The sequence below is a fragment of the Calonectris borealis genome, chromosome 4 (genome assembly GCF_964195595.1).
Source record: "Calonectris borealis chromosome 4, bCalBor7.hap1.2, whole genome shotgun sequence".
NCBI classification, from domain to species: Eukaryota; Metazoa; Chordata; class Aves; order Procellariiformes; family Procellariidae; genus Calonectris; species Calonectris borealis.
This window is the reverse complement of record NC_134315.1, coordinates 29,278,765-29,302,777: the sequence shown is the minus strand read 5'-3', so window position 1 is coordinate 29,302,777 and position 24,013 is coordinate 29,278,765. Positions and strand designations below refer to the sequence as shown.

The 24,013-nt window shown below is 38.8% G+C and overlaps 1 protein-coding gene across 3 annotated transcripts in view; it reads left to right on the top strand.

Moving 5' to 3' along the window:
• Positions 1–240: 240 nt before the first annotated feature.
• Positions 241–24,013, top strand: part of GABRA2 (gamma-aminobutyric acid type A receptor subunit alpha2) — a 60,831-nt gene continuing 37,058 nt past the window's right edge. The window contains exons 1-3 of one of the 3 annotated variants that reach the window (XM_075149010.1): positions 241–454; positions 1,546–1,634; positions 4,179–4,294. In XM_075149010.1, the coding sequence (XP_075005111.1) occupies positions 1,564–1,634; positions 4,179–4,294 (187 nt within the window). In that variant the 5' untranslated portion in view covers positions 241–454; positions 1,546–1,563. Of the gene's footprint in view, positions 455–722; positions 876–956; positions 1,635–4,178; positions 4,295–24,013 lie in introns of those variants that run through there. The other 2 variants (XM_075149009.1, XM_075149008.1) reach the window with 2 other exon arrangements.

Here is a 24,013-nt window from a genome sequence, read left to right as displayed (position 1 = left end):
GTCCAGCTCCTGCCAAAGAAGGAGCAGGTATAAGAAAGGAGGGCAACGTGCTGTAAAAGGCAATACAACAGAAAGTAATGCAATCTGAGCGAAAAAAGGAAGGTTTGTTTTCCTGGCTGCCTGCATCCCGAGCTCACTTTAAACGACAGACTTTTCTCCTCTCTGCATTTCAATTAGACTGTGCCAATGGGCAAGTGGGGAAAGGAATATTAATGAGACAGCCTCAGCGCGAGGGTGGGAACGGGGCACCGGCGGCGATTCCCACAGCAGACCGAAAAGGGCACGGGGTGGTTGGTTGGGTTATGCCCCATCAAACACGTACTTAACAAGAGGTGATTAAAAGGCTGAGAAGGGCCACGGAAAACGTGGTTTATCGTTCCGGGGATCGCCTTTCCCCTCTGTTCGTCGTTGGCGCACCGGCGAAGTTACCGCGCCCGCCCGCTCCGCGCAGGCGGTAAGGCCACGGCAGCCCCTCTGGCAGGCGCCGCCGCTCAGGGGGTGACTTGCACCTTCCCTGCCCGCCGCGCCGGCCCGGGGGCAGCGGGCACGGCGGGCAGGACGCCGTCACACCCCCGCCGCGCCGCGCCCCGCGGGGCAGCCCCGCGCCCGCCAAGCCGCCGCCGCCCGCGCGCGCCGGCTCGCGTGCACACCCGCCTCCCCCCCGCCCGCCTCCGCGCACTGGCAAGCGCGCGCTGCCCGCCGCCCCCCGCGCGCCCAGGCACGCGCGCGCGCCCGCCGCTCGGGAGCCGCTCCGTCCTGGCCGCGCTCGCCGCCGCCGCCCCGCGCTCCCCGCCGCCCGCCGCCGCCGGCCCCGCTCGCCGTCGGCGTCCTCCCTTCCCCCCTCCCCGCCCCGGCCGCCCGCCCGCTGCTCCCAGGTAGGGTCCCCGGGGGTCCCCGCCCGCCGCGGGCAGCGCGGGCCGGCGGCGTCGCCCCCGGCGGACGCGGCGTGGTCCTCCGCGGCCGCGGGCAGCGCCTGCCCGTGGCAGGGCTCTGCTGCGGTCCGCAACTTGTCGCCCCGCGGGGGCTACCCCCGCCCCCGCTCCGCGCCCCCCGCGGCGGCGGCTGTCGCCGGTGTTTTGCGGAGCAGCTGTCAAACGCGTTGGGCGCTCCGCGGCGGCTGGGGGCGGCTCGCCCGCGGTCCCCGCACCGAGCCCCTGCGAATGGCATCACTCCCCCCCGCCGCCCGCCCGGCCCCCCCGGCCGCCGTGTGCCGTAGTGAGGCGAGGAATGGTTAAACCCCGACCTTTTCATACATACGTTTTTTATTTTTTGTTCCTTACCGTCTTGGGGCTTACGGAAAAGGAAAGCATCTGATGCATCTGCTCACATGCCACTTTTGATCATACGTTGCCTCTTTGCACAGAGCAGGATCATTGGGAAAGATGGAGATACAATAAGTTGCTAGTAGTGAAAAGTGCTGCAGAAATCCAGTGGTTTCCTTTCTCCACTGAAGGGACATATTTTTCCTCGGGTTAAGTTAAAAGCACTGCTTGGTGGAGACTGACTGTAGCTGAGAGTGGGTTTGTGTTTTTCTTGCACGGTTAGGTTTTGCAAAGAGCAGCGATGAAGAGGAAGCTGGCACTCTCCGAGATGCAGTTGGTTCTTCTCGTTTTATTGGTGTGGCTACCAACAAGGTGAGAGGATGTTTAATTTTGTTGTTCAGTACAAAGATGTATGTTACGATCTGCTGAGGGTAAGCTTGTGTGAGAGGTTATAAAAGTATAGTATATAGTAATGTAATTAAAAGATCTTTCCTAGCTGAATGCAGTATTACATAGTTTCCAGAGCAAATGCAGTAGAAGGTAGTCTAGGGACCATATAAGCCTAATCCCTTGTCCTTAAACAGTTTGTGAATTGATGCTTTATTTCACCATTAAGAAAATAATTCCTTTAAATGCCTTTTTGGATCTTAAAGATTTATTGGAGTTACTGTATCACTGTGATTTTGTACCATACAGAACAGTTAAGATGGAGAAATAGGTTATCGTGAAGTCAAATAGCAAATCACAGTCTCTAAAATAATGCTCACATATTTTTTAATACGGGCATGCCTTTTTTTTTTTGGTCTTTTTTTTTGGTCAACATAACAGAATTCAAAATGATACTTAAGCTTTAAACCTCTAGGTGGAGATAGCATACAACTTCACAATCACATATAATAAAACAATAGCCTCATTTATTAATCAAGTTTTCTTATGTTGTTTAAAGTTCTCCATTTCTGAAGTGACAACATAAGAGAAAGTAATTTTAATCATGTAACAGTTTTGTGTTGCCCACAGTCCCTAAACATGCAATTAATTGTAGTTTGTAACTTCGGTTTACTTGCTTTGGTTCTGACTGCAGTAGGTGTTGTCCTAATATGGTAAGGGTTGTAAGCTATATAATGCAAGTTTCCTATGATTTAAAAAGTCTGCATTTCTTTTTAACTATTTCCTAGTGCACAAAATATTTCCTGAAACTATGTTTCCTATTTCACTTTATGCATAACTATGGTGCAGTATTAGTTGAGTCACAGTGGACCAGATCCTGCAAACCCTACTCAAGTGAGTAATCTCACTGACGTCAAAGAGACTACATGCGTAATTAAGGAGTTTATGCCTGAGTAAAGTTTGCAGGATTCGACCCTAATTTGATATAATTGTATGATCTAATTTTTTAGTGGTACCTTGAGTTCAAAAAACTGTTGTATCTCAAAAAGAAGCTTAAAAAATGGCAGAGACTTACAGTACAGAAATACGTTTTAAAAATAAAAAATGAGCCATCCAGTAATTAAAATTAAGAAAAAACTTACACATCAGTAAAATCACACATGACATTTTGGTATGTTCTTTATAAGTTATCTGATTTTGATTGATTCTATGGTTTATGTGATGGAAAGCACAGACTGCAACGATTTACATTTAAATACTTCCTCCATGCTGTTGAATTGGGGACCAACATAAAGCCCTTTCTTTAATCATTTTATAGCTTGCTTTAGAGAAAATGTCACCCAAACCTCCTTTTGGTTTGGAGGAGGAAGAAAACATGCTTGTTTTTATGGCATTTAGAATGCCTTGATCAGTAGTTCATTTAGAGATGATAAACACTCAAACATTTCAGGTTAAAAATGTAGATGGCTGAAAAAGGTGTAAATGATGACGCGTGTAGTTTATGATGCTTTACTTCCTTGATACTAATATTCGGGTATTGAGTTCATATGATGAGCTCATGCATTTCACATGCATGGTGCTTAAAATTGTTGGCACAGTAACATTTGCATGTGTAAGGCTTCCTGCATGGGAGTGTTTCCCTAGTACACAAAACTGTGGGTGTCTGGGTGTCCAGGTCCAGGAGGACTGTTCAGCATCACGGCTGGCTGGGCAGCAGATTCATGTTCTGGCCCCTAGTGTTTTCCATAGAGATATGACCCATAAAGGCTGTAACATCTCCTTCTTTATCGGGGAAGTTTGAAACCATCAATGATCTATAGATTCTTTTTGACACTTCATTTATGATTTTGTTCTATCCAACTCTTATAAGATTTGTCTGCATCTAGTGGAACGTCAGATAGTGCTTTTTATAACAAAATAGCGTTTTAGAAACATGAAGGCTACCCACAGCTATCCTGCAGCTTGCTAGTCAGCATCGTTGTTCCCACCCACCGAATACTGACATCAGAGGACTCCCTGAGCATGATGGCTGGAGTTTTCCCTCATGTTAGTTCTTCTGGTCATGTACATTGCATGACCATTGGGTGGAAGCATATCCACAGGATTTATCCAGCGTATACTTCGTTGAGGACAGACAGCATAGAGCTGGAAGGAGGCAGTTTTGTGTGTGGGAACCCGGGTTATCAGTCTGGGAGTGACATGCCACCGAGGCCTGGAAAGCTCTTTTAGGCTTTTGCACCTGCACAGCCAAATGTGTTAGTGCTGCTTGAAGTAGCACTCATGGAGATGCAATGTTGACTAGAAGTGAGGCTACTGGAAAATTACTTCCTGGAAATTTTAAATAGTATATCGTTGACTCTTATGTTTCTGAACACGTTATGTATAAATTGTGCATTCATATACTCTTAACTACACCCTTCCTGTTAGAGGGCAGCAAGTTAAATATTCTAGGCCAGCCTGCAAAAACTGCATGTTGAGAGTACATTAAAACATATCTAGCATTTTCTGAAATGTAAAATGTCCATTTAGATCAGTGCTGGCTGACTCCCTGGAAGACGAAGCTAAGAATAACATCACCATCTTTACAAGAATTCTAGACAGACTTCTGGATGGTTATGATAATCGTCTCAGACCTGGATTAGGAGGTAATAAAAACAATTAAAGATTGATTTTAAAAAATCAGTTTTAATGTTCAGATTTTATGCAGTGATATTCTTCCTTCAGGGTTTTTTTTTTCCTAACAACTGGTATGTATCTTGATAAATTATTTATAACTCTATATTCACCCAGCTGAATCATTTGAAGTTTGAGAAGATAACATCTATGAATGGAAAGGAGGCACTTTCACACATTTATCTTAAGTAAAAAGAAAAAAAATCTGGTGATTTAACATAGTAAACCAGAATGAGAACAAAAATAACATCTAAAGCTGTTATTCCAGTCAGGGAATTTTGGTTGAGCAAGGAGTGCAGCTTGATTCCCGGCAATGCGATGAGTGTATGTTTTCAGAATTCTGCACAAGAGTTTTATGTGGTGTGTGTAAAATCCACATTTTAGATTCATTCCTTGTCCAGGTAAATTCAATGGGAGTGTTGTATTTTTGACTTCCTTGGATTAGGGTTTCACTGGTAATTAGCATTTTGTTTCTGGGTACCTTACATGTATTTGGGCATTTAAAAAAAAAAAAAAAAGGGAATATTGGAGGACAGAGGTCACTGCACTCTTGTGCCATGACTGTCAGTTATTTTTCAAAATGTCTGTTCACATTTTCATTTTAAAGCTGTATGCCAGCTCATATAAGTATATAAGCAAGGAATTTAAATAATTTGTTTGGTGTTGGAAGTATTGCTGTGCAAAAAGATCTCTATGGTATGGGGAGGGGCAGAATATCTTGGTTTTGATAATATTTTATCTACTATTATTGTTTATCTGCTATTTATACTATCTAACAAATATTTGTGTATTGCATATAACACTGTTACTATTATTATTTGTAACAGTTTTGGTAATTGTAGTTTTCAACCTGGAGACTGTTTCAGCTTGCTAAAACTAATTCTAGTGCGAAATCCCTGGGAACCATTCCTGTTCCTGTTGATTTCAGTAAGATCAGGCCCAAAGCTAGAGACCTGCTCTAACTTCCATGGAAATTACTCTAACAACTCCATTTGATCAAATTAGGAATTAGTTAAAGCTCACAGTTTCTAGCCAACACTCTTCCATCCTGACCTGTGGCTCTGCTGCTGTTCTGGTTCTGGAGAATCTTGGCTTGCATCTGACACAGCATAAAGTGGGAGCTGGTGCTGGCTGGAAACAGCTTTCTCATTATACATTAATCTTAACCTAGGATATCTTTTCATTTCCACTTCTGGCTTCTGTACAGTGGAGACTTGTGAAATATTTTATATTTAAAGACTTTTTAATTTAGATGATCCATAAAATGAGACATACAGCACTGCTGATGTGAGAATTTATATAATGATATTTTACATGGAGATTCGATTTCTTTGCAAAATACCCGAATTTAAGAATTTAGACATAGTATAAACATACAATGCCTTGCAGAAACATTTCATATCACACAGCTCGTGTTTAATTGGCATTAATTTGCATATAATGTATTATTTTTAACATTAAAATTTATATTGCTGAAAACATGAATTTTAAAAATTATTTTTCTAATGGAATTTTATTTTAGATTTTCCATTAAATCTACTTCAAAATACCTCCCTCTTTTTCTTTTGCAAGCCTCCTAGGTAATTAAAATATACTTTGGGAGCATAAAAATTAAAGAATTAACATCTGTTTGGTATTGGCATACATGGCAATCAACCCATGCAGAACATGTGTGAAATGAAACTGTGTCATGCATATTAAACCGTGATGATTCATGGTACGTTAATCTTAATCTGCAAGAATACTTCAGTTGTGGATGGATAGATTCTTATAGTTTAAAAGAACGCTTGTAAAAGCCAGTTGTGATAATCCATGATATGAAATATATCAAACAATTCTTTTGTACATAATGCTTAGTAATTATGGAGTTTCATATTTCAGGAATTTTATAGCACTTTATTCCTTTTTCTCTATTAACCTGTACTCTGAAAATAAAAATGGAAATCATTCATCTTTTTTTTAAACACTATGTGCCTAGTGAGTCCTGATACTTTCTAAAAGTGTTTTTGCAGACTACTGCATTTTGACTATGCCACGTCATTAATTTAATATACTTAGTCTCAGTTCTGTTCTACTTGCATTTATATAAATCTGAAATAATTCAATTGAAACCAATAGAGCATTTACTTTAACATAGCGGCTTGCATTATCCTGCTACACTACTATGACTGAAATCACAATCTGGCCTAACATGTGCTACAACAGAAATAGTCCAGGGTCTGAGATGGATTCTTTTAAAGTCTTCTGAAAGCAAGAGTTGTTCACCAGCTCACTTTCACCTGTTGTGAAAGACATTTTCAGGGACGTCTTACAGCAAAAATTCAGCTCTGTAAAGAATTATTCATCTCAAAAATGTTTTTAATAATGAAAAGTGTTAGCTTAACGCTGGCATTTTAGCTAGTTACTGACCAACAAAATGGAAATGTATAGGCTCCTTCAAAGACTATATATATAAATTCAACTACGTAATTGTCTGTTTGGGAATTCGTTCTTGAATTTAGGGCTAGATTTATAAGTAATTTTACTGGCAGACTTGGTGTAAGTACTTACAGTATGTAACTTGATGCTTTACTGGTACATCGATACACTTCAGAACTGAGTACTATTTTGTATAGACTGTTAAGGCAGCTTTAACTTTTACTGGTGATGCAGCTCTGTTGTATAAACAGGTTTTGGCTGTTGGCTATTGGCTATCCTAACAGCTGGGATCCTTGAATGATGTATGAACACTATAGTGATGAAATAGCCTGCAAAATGGGTGTGAGCAGGGAAAAGAAGACACTGCACTGTCCCCTGAAGCCAGAGACATCTCATATGACTTAGATAATACGCCAACCTACTGTGTTGATATGGATAGGCATGAGGGTATTCAAGGGGAGATGACTTTTTCTCCGTACTCATTTTATACTAAGCACAGGACTGCAGCTGGAACGCTCTTGACTGCATTTTCAGTTCTGACATGAACTATTTTACCCAAACATTCCATGCCATTTCTGTTTAAACATCAAAATAAATGACAAGTTCTGTTTCAAAACAAATTCCCTATGTCATTTGCACTAATTTGTATGAAATACAGGCATTCAAATGACAAGTCATAGAGTTTGATTGTTTATGATTTTCTCCAAAATCATGAAGGTATTTTCTTCTATTTGTTTGCTGTAATGTTTGGAAGACACTTAGAATAGCACTTTTCCATAAATCCTTTGATTTTTGTCAGCATACAGAAAAAGAAATCCACAAAACAATGGACACTAAAACTAAGCAAGGAACCAAAAGAGAATTTAGATCTTCAAATAATGAGACAACAGAATGTTGAAGCTGAGATACAGCTGCATTCAAATCTGGAAGTGATTGAATTATCTGTCTGCTTTCCTCTGCCCCATGGACAGACATGATTAAAGGAAAAGGGGACATAGATTGAGGCAATCCCCTCTTTTAATGTGTTGATGTTCTTGTGTATTAGGTGTATAAGCAAAAACATACATATTTTTTAAAATGGTAGCTTCTTTTTAAAGATGAAAAAGAGGAAGGAAGGGAGAAGGAATGGAGATGTTTTGATATCACATTGGATACTTCAGTAGTCTTACCATCTCCATAAGCTATTTGACCTGCTTTGCTTTCTCACGTTTGAAATTGGTCATTTCCAGCAGCTATAGAACTTCTGTCTGTTCTACTCTCCCAAATTTATAAAATATAATTGAATACAAGACTTAGAAAACATAAAATTTATGTCTTGAATAAAACCACAAAGGGAAGTTACAAGGATAGAGGGCTGGACTTCATAGCCTGAAGGCCAGATTTTCAACTGCCATATTGACATCGAAAAGAGCTATGCATATTTATAAAATTTGAGGATCTTTCCACAAACTGTGGTCAGTCTCACCAGCTTCAGGAACGGCATTCTCATTGTAACCAAAGAGGTGAATGTTGGTTATTAAAAAAACTGAGGAAGATCAGACAATAGGTAGGTGAAAACTAAACGCCACTGTGGTTCCATTTTGAAGGATTCATCTCTGCTGCAAGATGACTTTCAGATGTTCTGATTGCTTTAAACAAGAATCTCCAATTTAAACAAGAATTGTGTTTCACTTATAGACATACCAAAACCTTTTTTTCACAACATTTTGTAAATAAAGAGAACTGAGAAGGATTATTACTGATTATTGCTATCATCAGAGAGATGGTGAGCAGTGAGCACTTGCGGGTATCATCATTCATCTTTGCAGCACTGGATATATTGTTGCATAGAATTGGTGTAGCAGTGTAGAGTATCAGACTCTGTGGTTAAAAGTTGTATGATGTGCTCACCAATATGATCTAAAAGGGAAAAAACATTTTTTCACAGAAAACTTCCCCCCCCCCCTCAGATCAGGAGAGCTATATATATGTGTGTGTGTGTGTGTGTGTCTTTATCAAAGAGTTGTATGTCTTCAGTTGCCAGGAAACAAGGCCATGATCACATGCTGGTCATCTGGAATATGTTAAAGTCAGGGCAGTATATTTATATATCTCTGTGATTCAGAGTTTTAAATCAGCTTTAGAAGAGTTTGTAGTTGTAGCAGTCCCCTAGCTGAACATTCAAAACGTAGCAGTTTGTCAGCCTTACCATGCTTAATACACATTCAGAGTATCCTAAAAGAAGGTCCTTTGACTATTTTTGCTGCAGACTACAGGAAAGCTTTCACTACTGTTTTTTAAAGGGAAAAAGTACAGTTCCTCTGCTCAATTCTGGTTGTTTCCTTAGTCCTTGTTTGCTCCAGTTTAATCTTTTGGAAATGGTAGTGTCTCTCTGCCAGTGCTAGTGCAAAGCAATTCAGAGCAGCACTTGCATTTTCTGAAAACCCACTATCTATGTAGTTATGCCGGGATACAAAGGAGTAAACTACTGTATGCTCCTTCCTGGGCATACCTGGAAGGGTCATATGGAATCTGGCCATAATAGTGCTTTCAGAGAAGAAACTCAGATTAATTTATGTTAGAGTTGTGGATAATGTATATTGGCAAAAAATGTAAAAAATGGAAAAGCAATAGAGAGGAGGATGTGGAAATCTCATTTAATTAGTTATCCAGGGCACGCATATGGTGCTAAAATCCAAGAACAGAACTAACTCAGTAGCTGTAAGCATTCTAGGGAATGAATCATTAGGAAAGTGGAAGGATAAAAAACCCTCAGAAACTGTTGTGATACTGAAGAACAAACCAGCAAAAATGTGGGAGGAGAGGATAGTGGCTGAGGAGCTAAACAAAGCTTATTTATTTATTTATTGAAAGTCTGTGGATAAAATATTTATTTATTTATTGAAAGTCTGTGGATAACAGTGAAGATATCAAAATAAAATTAATGTTACAACTGTGCAGAGTATTGCAATTGGGGAAAGTGTTGCACTGTGCTAAGTGGCAAAATGCTATGCTTCACAATAGTTAACAAAAATCTAGGTACTTTACAGTAAAATTTTTATGCCTATAAAGGAGATTGTCTGGGAGGATCTCCCAGTTCAGTGAACATATATATTCAGTACTTTTTTTTCCCCCCCCCCGGCAAAGCATCAGCATTTGCTTCTAATGCTAGAAATACTGCTGATGACACCAAGGCTGAATTAAGGCTTTGCTTACTTTCATCTCAGCTGCAAGGAAGACATGAAAGCAGATACTGCAGATTTCTGTGGAGCTCATTGGATCTCATTGTAAATCAGACTGATGGGATGGTTTAATTTTTCAGAGAGATTTCATGGGCTAAGACAAACATCACCTTTTTTCAGTGATACATTATTCTGGGTTATTTGAAAAGCAGTGGCCTTGCTGGTATCCAAGGTATTCTTCTGTTGACTGCTTTCCACTAAGGCCTCTTATCATGTTACATAAATCTTGCAATGAATTTGCTATCCAAAATATGGAGCTGTTTCTCACTCAGGCTGACTAGTTTTAATAGCCAAGTACCAAAGGATTGCAATATTATAGTTCTAAAATTTTTATTACCCTTGTGAAGTGATACAATTTGTGTAATGCCACCTGAATTGGAAATATAATTATTATTTAAATAATCTTACTCTGAAACGTTTTCAGAAATATTTAAGTGCATTAGAAATTCATCCATGATATCTTTGGGGGATTTTAATGGATTTCATGGATTTTTACTAGTGGATTTTAACCAAGGAAAAAGTGAATTTAAAACGTAGAAATCAATGTATGTGTTGCTTACAATGAGAAAAATGTTAGTCATTCTGTAGCAACAAAGACACATTTTGTAATACAAAATTAATAGTATTCTGGGTTACAGTAAAAGGTGTACTTATAAACAGTATCAGGGAAATCCTTTAATGTTTACTGCTATGATGTAGCCCTGGAGTACTCAGTTTCGTATATTCTTTGTATAGGAGACACGCAGAAAGTTACGTTTCAAATCTTTTCTTTAATAATATGATATACCAAAAAAAGAGTGCTAACTAAAGAATGTAAGAAGGAAGATGGAGAGATCTCTTATTCCATTGTATAATCACCTAAAGGTATTAAGAAAGTTTTGGTGAAGAACTATTAAACCAGGAGTTAATAAAAGCATTGATGCTCTTCGAATTTTTGGTTTTAGATATATAGGACACAGACAATGCTTGGAATACACTGTCCTTCACAGAGCTGGAAAAATGGACCCTAGGAGTATGTTTGATTTAAGGAAAAATGGTAGTTACATCATACTGTGATATGAGTAGGCATCACTGTTTTAGTGATGTTGATTTCTGCTCATGTGACAACAACCAACATTTAAGAAAAGTCATGCATAACTCTCTTTCAAGACAATTAATTGGCAAGTTTTGACATTCTATTGTCAATGAAAACTAAAAACTTGGGATTAAATGGACACGCAGAACTCCTTCATCTTCTTTGTGTAGAAAAGGTTGGGTTTTTTTAACTTTAATTTTTGCAGCCTCTAATGGCAAACATATATTTAAGTATATTTCCTGTATTTTAGCATCCCATAAATAAAAACTGCCATGAGACACACCTCTTACTACATATTTATATTCTGCATAGTACAACAGGCTTCTACTCCATTCAAGGCCTGATTGTGGTGAAAACAATGTAATAATACTATCTTTATTTATGAGACATAATCTAAAATGATAAAAAAATGAAGAAATACTACTTTTTTTCCCCTCCTTAGCTTTACTAGGCAAGCTCGTAATTATTAGGCCAATGATGGTGATTTTCAACACAGTCGCAGAGGTAATGGTTGCTCAGAGAAGTGGTAGAGTCACTCAAAATTTGACAGAATATGACCTGGGCAACCTGATTTTGTCTTCAGAGCTGGCTTTGCTTTGGACCTTCCAAAGGTGCTTTTTAAACTGAATTATTCTAAGATTCTGTGACTTACAACCAGCAAGACATTGAAATAATGGCTGAAGTTTTCCATCTTAATTGGCAACTGTGAAAAAAATTAAATTCAGAATGTCAGTTCTGGAAGATATAGCTGAATAAAAATACCTGTGTAGATGCAAGGTTTAGACTGCCTATGGGCAGCAGAATGCGCGGTGTTGTACAACTCTTGAGCTTATTATTCATAAACAATCCACTGTGATGAATAGAAGATTTGGGGTAAATGGGAAAGGTCTGGAAAAATGCAGAGGACATATCTTTTTTTATGGTCTTTGCCTTGGATGTTCTAACATTCAGCAGAAGCTGGGACTTGACTAATAGACTAAAAGCGACTCTAGCCACATTTTTCCCACTATCGCCATAACCTGGAGTCCTGAAAAGGGCTAAATATGGGAAAAGACAGTATTTTAAAGGAGAGGCACAGTTTACTTTGTCATCATTAGATAGGCAGCGTACAGGGAACTGAAGAGCTGCACAACACTGTGTATCCTAGAACTCAACACCTGCTCAGGAAGCATCCAGGAACCTCTAAACCCTGCCCTGCTTGAAGTGTCCTGGCGGCGGTCGTCTTCTATTCTTCTGCTGTTTTCATAGTTGCCTCTTGCCTTTCTAAATACTTATATCATACATTCTTCTAGAAAATGCCCAACCCTCTTCTTTGACCAAAATTCCATGAATTTATTTCAGTCCATCTACATATAGCTTTCCCCAAATCCAGGCCAGACATGCCATGTAGATGTAGCTGTCTAATTTTGCTTTTTTTTTTTTTTTGTGGTATGAAACCCAGACTTGCCTTACCCTCCTCCCAGGTACAGTCGCTTACATCCAGCTGCCTGAAAGATTTCATATCTAATGAAAATGGACTGGGGAGGTTGAAGTGATGCGAAGGCAGACTCCTGGCTTGGTAGAAAGCAAAGATCCTTCTCTACCCACAGGTTGGATGGCCTTCCTTTTGTGCCAGTACAATTTTGTTGGTGTTGTTGAGTGGTATGAGATAGATCTGTTGCTTCCGGCAGTATTCCTGACTACATATTCCTGCTTCTGTTTTCTTGGAGTGCCGCCATTTTGTGACTATTTTTAACAATAACCTTTTCAACACACAATCTAGTGATTTTAGAATTAGTTGTGCATAGAGAGAGGTATTTCATCAACAAGGATCATGCAGAAGGACATTGTAATTCCCTGTACATTAAAACTGCATCTGCTTTGTTTTTTACAGTATTTTGGTCTGTATTAATTGTTGGTGTTAGTAGCTCTTATTAGTGGCTACTGTTAGTATCTAACTGTAGCTTCTAAAGACTCCAAGAAACAGATACAAAGTAGAACATAACGCTGTTTTTCAACAACCTAGCATTAGGGTAATACAGGCCAAGGTGAAAAACCACTATGAGCAAGGAACAGGGGAAAGGGCAGGAGGGCAGGACGGAAGAGGCAGAGAATGAAGGAGGGAGATAAAATGGTGATACTAAACATTGGCCACTTTTAAACAACTGGCAGATTAAGGCAGCTGAATGATAGTTTTTTCAAATACCCTTTGGAAACTTGAAAGTAGAATAATGTAAGCAGTTTTATCATTATGGTATATGCACGTATTTAAATTTCTGACATTAATGTTTTTCAACAATGAGTCCTCTGTTTCAAAAAGCAGCTATAGAGGATATATTGGATAATGTTTTGTGTTGCTGTACAACTCACCAGCCTGCTAAATTAAAGCATCAGCAGAAGATTTTGAATTAATACTGTCAAAAGTCTAATAAATTTTAATGGTAAGAATCAAAGCTCTTTAATATGCCAAGATTAATATTTAAACACATTTTTTTATGTCTGTTTTTTCAGGTTAATGCTCGAATTAAATTAATCACCAGCTAAAGGAAGTTTTGTTTACCATGTCATCCTAATAATAGTTTGCTTTATAATGCACAGTATGTCAGCACTAGTTTTCTGAAATTGTCTGTACATCAGGAAGGTATGATTCTGCTAACATTCTGGAAGTGGTGTTGCTATTTGGGAACCATTTATGTGATTACTTTGTAGCACATAGCTCTTGATTTACATTCTGTAATTCCTTGCCATATGTTGAGGGCTATTTAATAATTAGAGCAGTTAACTCTGTGAAAGCAGTGTAAATCAATTTCTCTCTTACCTGGGATTATTGTGCACATCAGAGGACAAATGAAACATTTTAGTAAAGTTGTATAGCTGCAGTCAGAGATTGGATTTAGTTGCATCTGACCAGATGACATTTATTTTTTATGTCTATACGTACATATTTATCCTGCACATGCATTTTTTTTGTTGAACCAGTAGAGATCATGCATCCTAATCTGCAATTTGTTTGAGAAAAACATGGATGCCCCACATTCCATCTGCTTAATCTGTGTTTTTTACAAACTGTAAGTTAAGTATCTTGTAATATTGTAGTGTTATGACTAATAGAGTTATTGCGATCCAAATTCAGTGCCATGGACCACTGACCTTCATTATGTTCTGACATAGATAGTTCAATAAGGATCAGTTAAAAACTGATGTATGCCGTAAAACCTACATGTCCATTATGTGTACATCATGGCTTTTCTCACAGCAGTGACACTAAAAATGTATCAGAGAACTCAGACTACTTTGCAAAAGGGGTGACTTTTATATCTGAGTAAATAAAAAAGGTACGTGAGGGTGAAGTAACCAGGAGGTATGATCCACCATTGGTAATGGAACAGATCCATGTCTCCAAGCCCCAGTACAGTGCTCTGTTTTACAGGTCACATAATTTCTAACATAGATTTGACCTGAGTGGAGAGGTTTATACAGAAGATATATTCCAACTGGAAAGATGACTTCTGAATAAGATGTTTTCTGAAACTCCTATTTTTTTTCTTGAAGTGTTTATAGATTGCTTGCATTTGTGATCTTTCATGGGAATGTAGTTTCCTGGAGTTACCTATCTGCGTTTAACACCTTCTTCTGTTTTAATTTAAAAAATTGCATCCTTTTGATCCCTTAAATACGTGAATGTCAGAAAAGCAATGTATTGCCCTGTCATTAGGAGTTGTTCTTCTCTTCGTTGGTCTCCATTGCTTCATGCTGATTCTGTCATCAGAGAGAGGTAATTGTCTTCCAACACATTCCCTGCTTTTTCTTTCATATATCCATTCTCAGTTGCCCTAAGATAATAGGTTCTTCAGACCACTTCTATCAGGAGACTGGGAATTATTAGAGCCATCCTTTTCTATTCCCTCAAGTGTGTGAGCCTTTCAGCACAACAGCAGAGAGCAGAAAGGGAATGGAAGGGCAAGGAGAGTCTGCATTTATCTTTAAGAATTTAGAGGTGGGTTGATGCGACAATTCCTGCCCTGAACACACCAGCCTAATGTTCTAGATATTTCCTTCTGACTGACAATCTAAAGGTTACTGTAGACGCTTTTTATTCTCATTAAAGAGACTTTTTATTCCCATTATTTGAAGTAATTTATATTTTTCACAATTTATAGGCTCACTGAATGAGGAATGAAGTCCCTCTGGATGAGAAGAGGCTGAGGAGCAATTGTAGTGTGGAGTACATAAATGAGGAAAAACAGAAGTTTGAGCCTTAGCTTCAGTGCTGTGTTGATAAAACCTCTCTGCCATCCTGAGGACATGCCATGGCATTTCATGGACTGTCCTTATCAGTGTCCATAGTGTTAATTGAGTACCAAACAGTGAACTTCTACTAGATCTGTAAATGTGAACTTGACACTGCATTGCCTCATGCAGTTTCTGAACAAAAGGGAAGATATTTCCTCCTGGAAAAAAAAAAAAAAAAAGATGAGAAGGGAGAAATATATAAATGCCTGTTGTTTGAGATAAGGGAATGGTCACATCCTTAATAATCCCTTTCCATCTGCTGGGTGCTAAAAGCTGTCAGAGAATTCTTTAATTTTTTACCAGGCATTTTATCTTAGTTGACCATAAAAACAGATTAGCTTGTTTGCTACTGCAAAATATGCTGTTTTTAAAATAACCAATTATTTCAAAATAATGTACTAGATGGTAGATGCTGTATGCATTTTCACAAAGCTGTAGTATCTGCATAGAAGAATATGCACTTTAAGAAACTGGATTCTAATTAAACTCATATTAGGCATTGTTTCAAAGAAAAAAATACTGGTTTGTATTTTGTGCCTGTAAAAAAAAACTTGTTAATTTAATATTAAAAGCAGATTCTTGTCCCAAATATATAGCCTTTCCACATATAGAAGCCTGATGGGTTCTGAAAGTCCCATGGACAGCCAGAGGGGGGGAATTCTTTTGTTACAGGCAACCATAAAAGACAAATTTGAGGCTGCTTAATCCAAGCTCTGAGAGCATCCTAGGAGTACGTTTTAGAGGAGATTCTGGGGAACACTGCTGTCTGTAAAGTAGCTTGGAGACATTTAAGTGACTCAGCCGTGGGACTTCTGAGTGCTACAGTGCACTTCTTGTATGCACATTACACAGCCTTAATCTAAGACCTTTTTTTTTGTTATTATTAACTAGATAACAGAAGAGTAACTGACAATTCTGTAACATGTTAAAATGGGATTTAAAAAAGGATTGCCCCATTATTGTCCATGTTATTATTTTTTGCTCATTTGGGGGGTGCTTTTTTGATTTAAGTATTAATATGATTCTCTGTTGGGTCAAGCCATGAACTCATCATTTGTCAGGACTCCTGTTTAGCAAGAAGCTTATTATCCATCCCATGGGTTGTCCTGCCAAACAAAAAACAGTTAAGAATAAAAAAAAGGGAGCTTGGCAGCCAGTCTGATTTGTGCTGTGTCTCAAAACCCATACCTTTATTCCTCCTTTCCCTGCATTTCAGCAACCGTGGGGATCAGGGAAGTGTAAAGAAAAAGTGTGCCTACCTGTTCTTGTGCACCCTGGGTATTTAGGGTGTTAACATACACACAACCTCCAACCGATTTTAGTAAATCCATGCTAGCTTTTTTGAGAATATTAGAGTAGTCTGGATAAACATTAATTTCCTATACTTTATATATTTCACCTGGCTTAAAATAGGAACTGCTGGCTGGTTGATGGAAGGATTAGAATGCTGTGTAGTTTTTTTGACAGTGTGTCACAATCTTCTGAAATGCTATTACAGAATTTCATATAACGTTACCTATTAAAAATATATTCGAGGCTCCTGCTGCAAAAAATGCATTAAGAGTGCTCACTAATACACAGCTCTATTAAATAAAGGCACTACCTTTTTCTACTGTTGGTTCCTGTCATGCTTGAATGCAAAGTACAAGGCTAGCAAAAGATGAAAGAACTGTAGCTCCATTTTTAATGGCTATACAATCCAGGACTATTGTAAACAGGGACTATACATGGACAGTAAAATTAATCTGTCTGAAAGGATCATCATTTTCAATGCTTTCTTAAGTCTGTTGATCTCTTGAGGAGCTCCATGAGCCTTTGGGTCTTTGGAACATGTGAATTTCATACTTTGCTCTGATAGCAGCAAGCCTTGGGAAAATACTGACCTCTGGTGACAATGAGTGTTTGCCACAGAACAAGCAAGACTCTTCTTCCCAGAGCTTCATCCCAGTTTCTGTCAGCTCCAGGGTGCCAACTCTTTTTGCCATGGCTGATCACAGAGACATGCATTCTCCAAAGGCTTCCTCTGAAGTTGGCCATCACCAGGGGAAGCCTTTTTCACTGAATTCAGTGGACTCTGGCATGCTACCCAAGTCTTCATTAAATAATTAACAAGGATAATAAGCACTGTGACAGTGTCTGTTCTAGCTTAGAAAAAGTAGTGTGTAGCCAAAGGGTGAAATCCTGTATGCATTATGTATGTATTATCACAGTTCCTTGGTCACTCCAGTGTGAGTTCTGCGGCCATTTCACATGTTCTTGATGAGGAAGGACTTTGACCTCTGATGTTCTTCCAGGGAATTGTGAGAATTTGGGTTTTTTTTAATGTTTGGAATGTGGGAAGGTACTGAAGGAGAGCCGCCTCTCATAACTTGTACTTTCCCTGGCAAGTTGACATGTTACCAGCGTAAGCCAAAGTGGCTCCTGAAATCTATCCTGGAGAAAATCTAGGCTGAGTGATCTTGGTTAGAAAAGCACCTGGGCCTGTCTAAGAGGAGATGAACAAGCAAATAAACTAGCAACTAAGATCAAGTGAGTCAAGAGTCACTGTGCGATAAAGGCATATCTTAAGAAGCCCAGACTTGGCCACTTTATAACTGTAAAGGGAAACTTGAAGATTCTGCTTTTTAAAAATGATACCGCTGTTATGGGGAGGTGTGTTTTGGAGTACAGGAGGGGCTGGCAGAGTGAGTGTATCAAATGGGGCGATTTATAAATGCTGTGACTTGGGGTAAAGCACAGAGATTAAATCTGAAATTAGCCTAGAAGGGTAATGCAGCAGAATTTGACAGGGTGTTCCATGACTCTAAGTACCGAGGTCATAAAATTCAAACATTAAAAAAAAAAAAAGAAGAGAGAGAAAGACTTCTGAATACAAGTTTCTAAAATCTGAAATAATTTTTGGAATTGTTCTGCCTTATCTGCATGTTATGGTATCCTTTGTAATAGCACAAGCCTCTAAGCAGAGTAGGTGGAAATATGGTTGCATGGGAATAACAACTTTGCCATTCCTACTTGTGTGATGACACTGATTCAGATCGGTCCAAATAATTACTGCTCCACTTTATCAAAGTGTGCTCCCTTCCATTTCCAGACAAGTGCTCTTGTTCTCTTTGTCTTCCTCTGTCTCATTCTTTAGATAGTGTTGGGGCAGTCTGGTTCACTTTAGCTTTATCATACTCATCCAGTTGATCTAAACAATGCAGTAGTCCCATTTGTTACTCAGCCTGGTTATTATATACAATCTCTTTGCATCCTGATGGAAGCTGTAGTGTCTAAGGAGATAAGGTTTAGCGCTGATTTTTCATTTGAATGCCATGTAGTTTTGGTTTGCTGCCAAATGTGTTGTGTGTTAGCTAAGTTCATTTTACTTCAACCTTTTAAGTAATACATCTCAGTAAGATCACATTTCTTCCAGCCAAACGCAACTATGTTTTCACTTTCATGTTTCTGTTGAACATTTTGTGCAACTCCAACTAAAAATGACTCACATGTGTAGTTTATTTTAGAGCTGAATGCTTTTAAATTCTTTTTCCTTTTTTTCTTGGTGTGTGAGGATGTAATGAAAAGGGAACAAATTGAGATTTGGTGGATTTCATGGTAGTCTGGCTTTATGGAAACAGATTTCATATTACCCATGTGTTTAGATTGCCATTCCCAATGATTTTATTCACTACTTCTTGTTCCTATTTTCAACATTTTGTTTCTCCCTTTGTTAATTGTACCATATAAACTACTGTTTATAATTACTCAGTTGTCTCAAATGTTTACACAACCAAAGCATCCATGTTGTATTAATATCTTTACAATGAACCTGTAAATTGGAGGAATACTCTGTTCAAAAGATAGGAAAAAAAATCCAGAAAGATGTCTACATAGTTAATTGCTGTCTTAAATCACTTGGCAATTGATACCTCTGAGATTGTCAAAATGTTGCTTGAGGTGCCAAAAGTCTATGAAGTCCAACAGTAATGACCAAGAGTATCTACATTTCTTCTTTTCCCCGTGCAAAGAACCAATTAAGTTATGCACTTCTGGGTTGCTCTGAACTCTCTCTCATGTTTAAGTACCGGCAGTATTCAAGCTAGACACTGGTTGATTGGTTGACCCGATGTCGTATGCACCAGTCAGTACAGTAGCTGCCTCATCAGGGATGAAGTACGTTCTAGCTTAAACATCTTATTTATTCTCTATCTGAGGGGATAGGGATCTGAATCCATGTCTCCCACTTTCCAACTCTGTTAACTAGACACAGGACTTTTGATCATTCTGGGAGAGTGGTTTCTTCCACTGGAGATGTTTTACTTTGTATAAAATATCTACGTATGTGTCAGAACATGGACTGAGACCTATGTTTTGTGCTGCTGGGCTGTAGAGCCATTCACAGTCTTTGGCCAATCAGCCCCATACAGTCTGAGGGCTTAGGTTTGGCAGTGTCTACATCTCCTGGACCCCATGTATAGTGGAATTCATTGCTTCAAACAGCCAGGTCTCCTTTGTGGAACATGGGGAAAGCTAGGCATGTTGGCACACCTCAGAAATGGTGTGGGCATAGCCTAACTATGTGCAAAAGCGGTTCATAAAGTCAATAAACTGAGTGGGGATCTGTCAAGCTAACTAATTAAAAAATGCTGAAGAGAGGCATGCAGCTGAAACCTTTTCTTACCAAGGCAGGTGAAACATCCAAGTTTGGGTTGGAAAACATTACCAGTCTCCACTTCGTCTGTTCACAGTGGTGAACTAGAGCTCGTGCCATTCCTCCTTTCCTGAAAAGAGCCATGAGAGTGGCTGATAGCCTGGGATGATGGAAACATGTGTGAGAGAGAAAGCACCTCTTGTCAAGTACATGCTGTGATTTAAAGCAGAGACATGAACTCAAGTTACTGTGTGTGTCAGGGTCTGTCTTGACCACAAAGGTGAATTTGCTAAGATAGGGCATGCTTCCTCAGTCATTGTAAGGAATTGTTCTTCTTTGTGTAAATAATTAGATATTGAGCAGAGACTTCAATTTATGTCTGCTACATCCCATGAGTACTGCTAGGCTGTGGAATCAGTCTCTTGCTTGTTTTCTTGCTTTCTCTCTCAAAGTCTTTCTGGCCCAGTAAATTTGTATTTATTATAGTTTGAGAAACTCATTGAGACTTGGTTGAGAGCCAGTTCTTTAAGCTGCTTGGCAGCATCAGGATATTTTTGCCTTAAGGTGGAAATATAAGCAGCCAGGGAATTTTAGGTACTGACAATGTTCGACAGGAATTTGGGACTAAAGGAGATTCAGACAAATATAGGTGCAAAATTTCATTATTATGATCTGGACCACAGAGACATTCAGATTAACTTTATTGATTTAAGTGGAAACTTGGAGCTTAAATAACTTTGTGGAGCTTGTCCGATATATTTAAAGAGAGAATTGGGCACCAAAATTAGTCTTTAGCCCTACCCTTGAGTGACTTTCTCAAACTTGGGGAAGAAGCCTATAAGTTAAAACTGCACCTCAAATGTCACTTGTATCCAAGGCTCTTCATTCATAGGACTCTTTGGAAATGTGTTTAATTTTCTTACCTGAAGTAATAAAGTTTGCAAATTAAACATCTCTGGCTAGAGAGAGAGAGAAGAAAAAGTAGCAAAAATAATGTTTGTGTATGTGATCTGCACTCTTTTCGTCTTTTTGAGTGAGAGTTAAACCCCAAATCTGTCATATGCATGTGAAAATTATCTTGGTAACGTGTAAATACATCACTCAGCACAGAGAGAACTTTTTAATTTTCCGTTTGCTAGCTGGAAACAGTGCTCTTACAGTTTGCACCAGTGTCTTTTACATACAGGACAAATCTGAGTAATTACCTGACTGTGGAGATATATCACATTATTTGAGTTGCAGATATGCCTACATTTCATTCTGTGTGCATTTTGTGGGTAACCTACACCTAAAAAAGATGTTAGCTTGGCTAAAAACATATCTGCAAATGTTTTCCCAAGTCATATTTTTTGCTACAGAAGAAAAGGATATTGACAGTTAAGCTAAACGTTTTTTTCCAGGTTAATGTGTGGTTTTTTAATGGTCAAAAAGTCTCACTCATCTCTAAAGATACACCTACTTTTAACTGAAGTTTTGTATTACAGTAAATTCTCCCTCAAGATTATATTTTCCTACTATTTTGGACCAGCTGTATTCGATTTCAGAATAATAAATACTACTTTTCTGAAATAAAAATTCCAATTCAAGAATGGGCTTATACAAAGGACCAGGTATTCAGTTAGTCTAAATGACATAATGGTATTTATTTCAATAGCAGGGTATTGCTTTACAGGGTTGCCCAACTTCATGAGTTCTGTGTAGGCCTTTGGAGGGTCTCTCATAGTCTTTACATGAAGCTGTCTATTTAGTATATGATATAATGTCTGTTAATAGATATAAGCTCTTCAGAGGGAAATCAGTTGGGGTCTGTTAGCCTACTGTCTTTCAATTCCTGTATCTTTCTCCAGAATATTTTCTCCAGAATATATTCTTGTTTCAGTCAACACCATGAGAAATCAAGTACAGTGCCTGATTCAGCTCTCATTTACACCAAAGTGAATCAAGAGAGCGACTGTTAACAGTAACACTTACAGGTATTACTAGGTCTTACTAGTAAGCTTACTCTACATATGCTTCGTTAAAGATGGAAATTTAAAAGAGAAGTTTACTTATGGCTCATATTAAGAAATTGTCTTGCCAATAGATCGAGGATAGAGTGAAGCTATTGGAAGTGAAGTGCTGATGTCGAGGAGGGAAGTGAATTTGTTTCTTCTCACAGTTGGCTTCAGTTTACAAATTGGAAGTGTATTTATGTAGGCACATGTGGCCTTGAAACTGTTGTAATTTAACAGTGGATAATGAATGAAGATGCTGAGTAGTTGGGTAGATAAAACTGTCACATAAAGCACCAAAACCGAATATAAAGAAGAACTGGCAGAACAGTATTTTGAAATATCTGCATTCCTATGGATTTTGCTGCTCTTATGGCTCCACGTTGCATGACCTCCTCTGACCCACCTTCCTTGCCAGCCAGAGAGTGTCTTGAGCTGTCAACAGACACACTAAGGAGCTTGTCAGATAAGGGCAGCATGTTGAGTTGGAACAGTGTTTGATGGATTAAGACCCTGGCTGTTTCACCTGTGCAATTCTGACTTGTATTATGAATGACAATTTCAAAGCCTTTGGGCAACATTGCCAAGCATGCCCTTGGAGACCATATTACAATGTCAGAACAATGTCAGTTCCAGTTAAATAATTTTTTATAGCAAAATAATTAAAATAACATCAACCTTTTGACAGCATTTCCACAAAAACTCAGAAATCCTCAGTTAAGGCTCCCACAGCACTGCAACTTGACCTCCTTTTTTATTTTTTGTTGACATAATTAAAGAGCAGTATTTTATTTTCACATTTTTTGCATGCTGTAGCAGCCATTCAGTTACAGCCTTGCAGTGTTCTCCTGGGTACTATTTTCTCTACATTTAAAATAATGTTTGTAAGAAATTGTTTCATGCTATGCATTAGAACTGTGTATGTATATTTTAAAAGCTCTGTCCCACCAAGAATACTTTTGATGGTTTTGGATTACCTCAAACAGATTGGCTTTTATTTTAGCTGCCCAAACCCTGAATTTACAGTTTTATTGACTGAAAATTCAAATGGAAGAAAAAAAGTCAAACCCAATCTACTAGCCTGTTTTCTTGTGAAGATAGCCTTCATTAATGGATAATATAGCCAGCTTCAAGCAAACAGACATCTGGCACCTTGCTGGTGGTCTACTCTGAAGACTTCACAATGATCACACTCCTTTCTTCTCCTTTTTTAAACATACCTAGAACGATTTGTGCGTATTTTGTCCCTACTCTCTGTGAAGAAAGGATTGTAATTATTTTGGTGAGAGAAGAGAAGGAATGAGCAAAACACCAATAATTCTCAAATTTGAGGAATACTCAGAAAATTTGTTTCAAGAAAGATAATCTGCCTCAGAGTTCTCCAGGAAAGGGAGAGCTCTCAGGTGTGCCCAATCCTGCATGTCTAGCTACCCCCCATTGCAGACACTGGAACCCTGCATAATCCCCTTCAGAGATGCAGGCAACTGAGAAGGAACATTTGAAAGAAAGCAGAGAAGTTTTGAAAACTGCCTGGCAGGCAACAGTCCAGAGGAACTCATTCAAAATTGAATTGTCTCTGTGGAAATTTCCAGTTATGACAAATTGGTAAATGTTGATGAGGAACCTTTTCATCTGACTTTTCTGACCATCTCCATTACTCAACCTGTGATTGATTAGACTTCAGCCACTGCAAATTCTCTGCCAAGCAGCCTACTTCAGCTAAGCCAGCTCTTCTACTGAGGAACAAGTCAGTAAGACTTCAGACCATCGAAAGGGTATCCCAGCAGCAGGAGAGTTGGCATAATGGAATAGACAAAGGCACTGATACCAACTCTAACTAAGGTCTGAACTCCTCTTCTAATTTTTGATGAGTATCCACATTTTCCAGTGTGGATACTTAATGTTGAACAGATGAAGCCAGATTTGGTAAACACCTGTACTTCACATTACATACACTTCATTTAATCCTTCTGCCTCAGCTTCCCAAGTACGGAAAAATTAAGATAACAAAATTATTATCTTCAGAGAGGGGTTATTATAATTAATGTTTGAAAAATCCTAAATGTAATTAAAGCACACAG